At 51.9% G+C, this 7,270-nt stretch overlaps 1 protein-coding gene across 2 annotated transcripts in view; it reads right to left on the bottom strand.

Moving 5' to 3' along the window:
• GSG1L (GSG1 like) overlaps window positions 1-7,270 on the bottom strand; it is a 249,016-nt gene continuing 241,746 nt past the window's right edge. For both annotated transcript variants that reach the window (XM_055408912.2, XM_088833072.1), the window contains one exon: window positions 1-582. In XM_055408912.2, the coding sequence (XP_055264887.1) occupies window positions 485-582 (98 nt within the window). In that variant the 3' untranslated portion in view covers window positions 1-484. The remainder of the gene's footprint in view (window positions 583-7,270) is intronic.

Below are 7,270 nucleotides of genomic sequence, written 5' to 3'. Positions count from 1 at the left end.
AAAACAGATCCAACAAGCATTTATTGAGTCCCTGCTGTGTGCCTGCAGTGCGACCCTCCCCCCTTGCAGGGCCAAGGCCATGGACCCTCTTTCAGGAAGCCCCACTCATTCCCTGTCCCCTGCAGGGGACCTCTGAGACCTCCTGGCTGGCTCGTGGGTCCCAGCCTTTTAGTGGCCAAGGTCCGTGTCCTTCTCAGCATCCCAGCTGCACCCAGCAGGGCTCTGCACACGACGGTGGCAGGAGTCAGGAGTGGCTGTCCCCAAGTCATACTGTGCAGCCCTGTGCAGTCCCTCAGGTGCCCTGGCCCCAATTCCAGGATGCTGAGACCCAGGCAGCTGTGGGCAGGGCAGCCCACGTGTCTCCCACGCAGGCTGGCTGAGTTCACAGCACACAGGCCAGGTTCCAAAGGTGCCAGACCAGCGATCCTGCGGCAGGGGGCTGGTGCTGATGACGGCCCGAGGTCTGGAACCAGGCTCTTCACGGTCACACCCAGTGCCCCAGCACCCAGCACTGGCGGTTCAGCTCTGGTGCCTCGTGTGCAGAGCTCCGGGGCCAGGAATCTCCCACGTGTGGCTGGTGTCCTGCCAAGGGAAGAGGGTGGTCAGTGCTGACGGCTGCCTTCCTCCACCCACGCCTCACCACCCCCTCCCACACCCCATCCATCCGTCTGGCCACCCACACGCAGCTCTCCACCCACTCACTGTTCCATTCAGCATCTCACCATCCACTTACCCAGCTCTCCGTCTCTGCCACGCCCCCATCACCCACTCTCTGCCCACCAGTCTGCCAACACCCGCTGCCATCCACTCACCACCCCACCAATACACCCACCACTCTGCTCACACACCATCCCCGCCATGACTCCCCGAGCCTTAAAACCCAATCAAGCATCTCCCACATCACACACCCGCCAACATCCCATCCATCCTCGCAGCAGCCCAGAACACTCCCACCAGCCCTGCTCTCCACACACACATCTACCCATCACCCAAAACACCCACCCATCCACCCGCCCAGCCACTTTTCACCTCACCCACCTACTAGTCTGCTTCCCAACCTGCCAACACATCCGCACCTACACGTCAAGTCTCCAGCCCTTAATTCACAGACATTATCCTCCAACAATTGCCCACTGCCCAACCACCAGCCCTGCACACCCACCTGCCCTCGCTTCACCCACCCCACTCAAGCCATCCACCCACCCTCTTTCCATCCTTCACCCACCCAAAGGTTTCCCCTGTCTCCCACCCACCCCCCGACCCCATCAGGCTTCCCTGGGGTCCACCGTGTGCTCTCAATGTGCTCAAGGCGCTCCAGAGCCCCGACCTTCCTTGACCCCAGGTCAGCGAGCGAGTGTGTGGACATCCCAAAGCCAGTCCCAAGCAGCTCCCTGGGCCGAGGCAGGGGGCAGACTCTATGACCTCCCACCACAGCCCCCTGCTCTTGATGGACTGGGCAAGGGGAGCGGCTGGGAGGCTCATCTGATCCAACGTGCACGCTCACTCTTCTGTTTTTCTTGATTTTCAGCAGCTCGCTCCCCTGCCTTCACCCAAGCACCGCCTTCATGTCTTCATAACATGCCAGACCATTTCCATCTTCATCTCTAAGTTGGGACCTGCTTAAAAATGTCCTTGTACCTACTACCCTCAAAGCCCAGCTCAAATCTCTCCTCCTACAGGAAGCCCTCCAGACATCCTTTCTCTGGCCTCAGGGGACTCCCTCTCTTAAGAGCACCCACCCTAAATGGTGCTCCACCAGCCCTGTCGCTATGAGACCATTAGCCCAGGAGAGAGACGGTTCAACCCCTGGAGAATATTCCATGGTGATTCCTTGGAGCCAGAAAGATGAGAACAAAGAGGAACATGGGGAGGAGAGACTGCCTGGAACAGTGAGTGGGATGGGTGTAAAGGGCGAGGAAGAAAACTAACAGCAACAGAGCACTTAGAGTCCACACACCATGCTAGGTTCTGTCCTCAAAAGCCTGAACCCGTTTTACAGATGAGGAAACTGAGGCTCAGCCAGCATAAGAGGGATTTACAGCTACACTGCTGCTGGGTTGAATTACTTTCTCCCTGATTCCAAACTCCAGCATTTTTTTAAAAAAATGTGTTCTGCTCAGATAACTTCTCATCCTTTAGGGTCAGACATCCCTCAGAGCAAGCCCCTTGAGGTGGGAATTCCTGCTGAAGCCAAAAATTCTTGCTTGCACACCTCCAAGGACGGGCAGCTCGTTATTCTTCCTCCATCCCCAAAGCAGCTCTGACTACTGGGAGATTCTTCCTCATAACAAAGGCAGAAAGGGAACAGGCAAAGATGAGGAAGATTGTGCCAATGCTAGGGAGTGTGCACACGTCATTTTTTTTCCCCTTTGGCTTTTCTTCTGTTTTTAATATTCTTTAATGATGGTGCTTTGCTAATTTTACTAGATTTTTTAAAAGGGGTGGGAAACATTTGGCAAACATTCTGGAATCGTTTGGCCTTAGGAAAAACATTTGTTTTGGCCCCAGTCGCTGAAACAGTTGCATTCTTTAAAAATGCTTGCTGCCAAGATATAGGTGTTGGGATATTTTTTTTATTGGAAAGCAAATATTTGGTGTACAGAAAGGTTTGATTGTTTTTCTAAATGAGTATTTAGAAACAACTGTGGTTGCTCTTACCATTGCCAACTAGCAGAACCTTGGAGAGTTTGATGGAACAGAGAGAAAGTGATCATGTGTTTTTAACAGAAAGGAGAGGCCATGATCCTTATCCTTCTTTGTGTCAAAATCAGGCTTCCTAAGACTTCCTTGGAGAAGGCAATGTCACCCCACTCCAGTACTCTTGCCTGGAAAATCCCATGGACGGAGGAGCCTGGTAGGCTGCAGTCCATGAGGTCGCTAAGAGTCAGACACGACTGAGCGACTTCACTTTCACTTTTCACTTTCATGCATTGGAGAAGGAAATGGCAACCCACTCCAGTGTTCTTGCCTGGAGAATCCCAGGGATGGGGGAGCCTGGTGGGCTGCCATCTATGGGGTCCCACAGAGTCAGACACGACTGAAGTGACTTAGCAGCAGCAGCAGCAGGACTTCCTTGCTGGTCTTAAGAATTTGCCTTCCAGTGCTGGGGACATGGGTTTGATCCTTGGCCGAGGAACTGAGATCCCACGTGCCGCAGGACAACTAAGCCCGCCTGCCATAAGGAGACCAGGGTTCGATCCCTGGGTTGGGAAGATCCATAGGAGGAGGGCATGGCAACCCACTCCAGTATTCTTGCCTGGAGAATCCCATGGACAGAGGAGCCTGGCGGGCTACAGTCCATGGGGTTGCAAAGAGTCAGACACAGCTGAGCAAGTAAACGACAGAGCTCGTGCAGCCTGGAGCCACAAGTGGAGGGAAACCTGAGTGCCGAAGTCGAAAGATCCCACATGCTGTGACTAAGACCTGATGCAGCCATAAGTAAATAAATAAATATTTTTTAAAAAATCAAATACAGGGTATTCTCTGGCTTCCCAGTGGTTAGAGATCTGCACCCTCACTGCCCAGGGCCGCAAGCCACACGGCAAAGTCAAAACAAAAATCAAGCTTCCTGTTCCTGGATCCCAGGAGAGGCTTGGGGTCCACAGTCATTTACAATGGGAGGAGCCCTGTCCTCACCATGTACCCCACTGGCCTACCATGACTCCCCACTAATTCCCTTCTCTGAGTCCCTTTACATTGGGGTCAGTCACCAGCCAGGGGGAAAAAATCCTTATGTTACAGATCAGGGAATCCCACCTAAAAATGTCTACTGGGCCCAAACCAATAACATAACTCGGTGAAGTGGTCAGAAGCAGCCTTTCCTTAGCTCTGGCCAACTGTTTCCCTGGGGAATGTGGGCACCGATCTTCCAAAACGCTCAGAGAAACTGACAATCTGGATTTTGAAATCAAATCTCCTGGCTTCTAAGTGATCTTAAATGCTTTTCAAGGGCTTCCTGGTTGTTCAGCAGTAAAGAATATGCCTGCAACAGGAGTCACAGTTTCGACCCCTGGGTTGGGAAGATCCCCTGGAGGAGGGCATGGCAACCCACTCGAGTATTCTTGCTTGGAGAATCCCATGTACAGAGGAGCCTGGTAGGCTGCAGTCCATAGGGTTGCAAAAAGTTGAACACAAGTGAAGTGACTTAGCATGCACACAAGGCTTTTAAAGCATTTAAAACCACCTCTGGACCAAGCAGCATCTCTCAGGCTGGACTCAGTCCACAGGAGCCATTTCTGGCCTCTGCCTGCCCCCTGGCCTGAGTCTTTGTTCCATGGCTTTGCACATTCTGGTCCCTGGGCCACGTGCTCTTCCCTGCTGTCCTCTGGCTGTTGAGACCCCGGGTCCTCACCCAAATCCTCCCTCCTCTGCAAAGCATTCCATGGACCTCTGCACCCGTACACCAGGCTGCATGTTGTTCTCTCCCTGTGATTGTCACTTTCTGTTGTCAAGCTCTCTGCCACTAACCTGGGGAGACTCAGGGCTGGCGGGGACTGAGTCTGCTCCATCCTGGAGCCTGCAGCTCCCAGCAGTTGGCTGGGCCCAGAGCAAGTCCTGAGCTGACTAATGAAGAAACCACTCAGGAGGAGGATGGAGTGATCCCTGCACTGGAGGCCTAGGCTCTCCTCCCATCTTCCCGGATAAAATGGACATTTTATCTATACATTCGAGAGGCTCTTCGCTCAGCCTCTCCTCCTTTGGGTACAGGCTTGTGGGGCAGGGGGTGAACTGTACTTGGAGTCCGATCATCAAAGGTTCAAGTCTGGCTCCGCCAGTAACAAGCTGAGGGACTTTTTTTTTTAAAGCTGTGTGACTTTTGACAAGTGGCTTCACCTCTCTGGGCCTGCAAATGGATATTAGTTGTAAAGGCATCAGCAGACCCAGCAAGCCCCCCTGCTAGAAGCCCTCCATTATGCAATCTCAGACAGATGTGAAAATAACAAAATGCTCAGGATAGAGGGGGTTGAGGTTCAGCCACCATTCTTCACAGATGAGCAGGCCAAGGTTCATAGGTAGGAAGAGATTTGTCCAAGGCCAAATGGTTCACCCAGATGGTTGGCAGCAAGTACTGTGTTTTAAATCCCCTTGGAACCTCCCAGCATAGCAGAGTAGTCAACCCACTGGAGGTTCTCAGAAGTTGTGATTTATCTTCTCTTTTTAGTTGAGATATCAAACGTGAACTTTTTAAAACATTTGGTCTCTTCCAGTCCTAACATCTCAATCCCTCAGTGGGGAATCACCATCTCGAAACTCCCCAAGGCACTGAGATCCCAAGAGATCAGCTCTTAGCTCAGTTGAAATGTATGAAATTGCAATCACTGTTCCAAAACAAATTCATTGGGTTGGAAGGGCCCTTCGAGATCAAGAATGGCATCACCAATGTGCAGATAGGAAAATGGGGACAATCAGAGGGGAAGTGACTTGCCCAAGGTGCTCTGAAGCTGGTAGAGGAATCAGTGAGGGTGGGGAGATGTCTGGTGTTGGCATTCTTGACCCCATAGGAGCCGCGCCTGATACAGAAGAGCCAGATGGACTGTGCCACCCGCTGTCCAAGGTGCTGAATTACTCTCTCCAGGACTCATGGGTCATATCCAGAGCCTACTATCCCGGCTGCCCAATCTGGAACTCTTACCTCCAGACAGATATAGGATGTGGGAGAGAGATATGGAGATGGATCCAGGTTGGCACTGAGTTGTCTGGCTTTGGATACCCTTCCAGCTAGTGATGTCATCATCCCTCTTCCATGGCCACCCTGACTGCCTCTCCAATCTCTACCTGCTCTGAGGATGCTCCTGAGACTCTATCATGTTTGGTAATATCTGTTCACCTGTTTCCTTCCATTTTCCTTTTCTAGGCTGTATACAACATGAGGACGCAGACTAGCTCTGCTTTTAGCAACTAGCCCAGCACCCAGCACAATTTCACACACAGTGCTGAGAGCATAGATTTGTTGAAAGAATAAACGATGGAAGACTAGGGAAGAAGAGCAGGTTTGTGTGGGATTCCTGCTGGGGGAAGGCTGGGTTTTCCAGTCTGCTTTGGGGGTGGCTTGTCCTAGATCAAATGGAATTCCATCCCTCTCTTCATTCGAGTCTAGCTTCTGGGGACTGACCATTTCTGGTCAGAACATTCTCTTCATCTCTTTTCCACACTTGGGATCAGGCTGAGTCCAGGGGACCTGCCACTTCTCCCCAGAGCCACTGATTCCTTCATTCCCTCATTTGTTGAACACCTACTCTGTGTCAGCCTCCCCACTGGGTGCTGGGTCTGCAGACATGAGTGAGACGCAGACCTGCCCTCTGAATGCTCACAGCCTTGAGGGGGAAGAGATGACAAGAGCAGGACTGCCCTGGTGGTGCAGTGGATAAGAATCTGTCTGCCAATGCAGGGGACATAGGTTTGATCCCTGGTCTGGGAAGATCCCACATGCCAAGGAGCAATTAAGCCCATGCACCACAGCTACTGAGCCCAAGCTCTGGAGCCCGTGCTTCGCAACTAGAAAGCAGTTCCTGCTCACCACAAATAGAGAAAAACCCAAGTGAAGCAACGAAGACCCAGTGCAGCCAGAAATAAATTTAAAAAGAGAGAGAGATGACAGGAGAAAACATTCCTCCAGTTCTCACTGTGCCAGGGAACCACTCACTGTGCCCTGTGTCCATTGACTCATGTAATCCTCAGAAATGGAATTTAGGTGCCATCACTATACCCATTACACAGATGAAGAAACCCAGGTCCAGACAGGTTACATCCTTGAGGTTTGACCCCTGGAATTTGAATCTAAGCAGCTTCACTCTAGAGGCTGGGCTTGTAACCACTGTAAACCTCTCCCTCATCTATTCAAATGTCAGGTCAGGGAAATGCAGAGGTGAACACAACCTCCTCTGTTGGGACTGGAGAGGGGGTTGATTGTGAGCTACTCCTGGACATCTGAGCTAGACTTGGAAAGCCCCATGAAGCTCAAAATTCCACTGGTAGGTTTTTTTTTTTTTTTTTGCCAAACGGAGGCGGGAAGCAGGTCATTTCAGGCAGAAGGAACAGAGTGTGAAACAGGTTCTTGGCAGGTAAATGAGGTTTTTTTGGAGGTGTGAAAAACATAGCAATGGTGGTTGGAGGAAGGCAAGATGGTCTGTAAGGCTGGAAAGCCCGGCACACAGGGCTGGAGGGATAAGGAGCAACTGCAAAGATGCTGGGTTCCAGGTGTAAGCAACCCGGCAGCCCCCCAGGGAGTACAGGGTTCCTCCTGTACCTGGGGTTTCTTCCACGTCATCAG

This window comes from Moschus berezovskii, chromosome 27 (genome assembly GCF_049115385.1).
Source record: "Moschus berezovskii isolate FMDL1 chromosome 27, NW_MosBer_1.0, whole genome shotgun sequence".
Taxonomy (NCBI): Eukaryota; Metazoa; Chordata; class Mammalia; order Artiodactyla; family Moschidae; genus Moschus; species Moschus berezovskii.
This window is presented reverse-complemented; position numbering and strand designations above follow the sequence as displayed.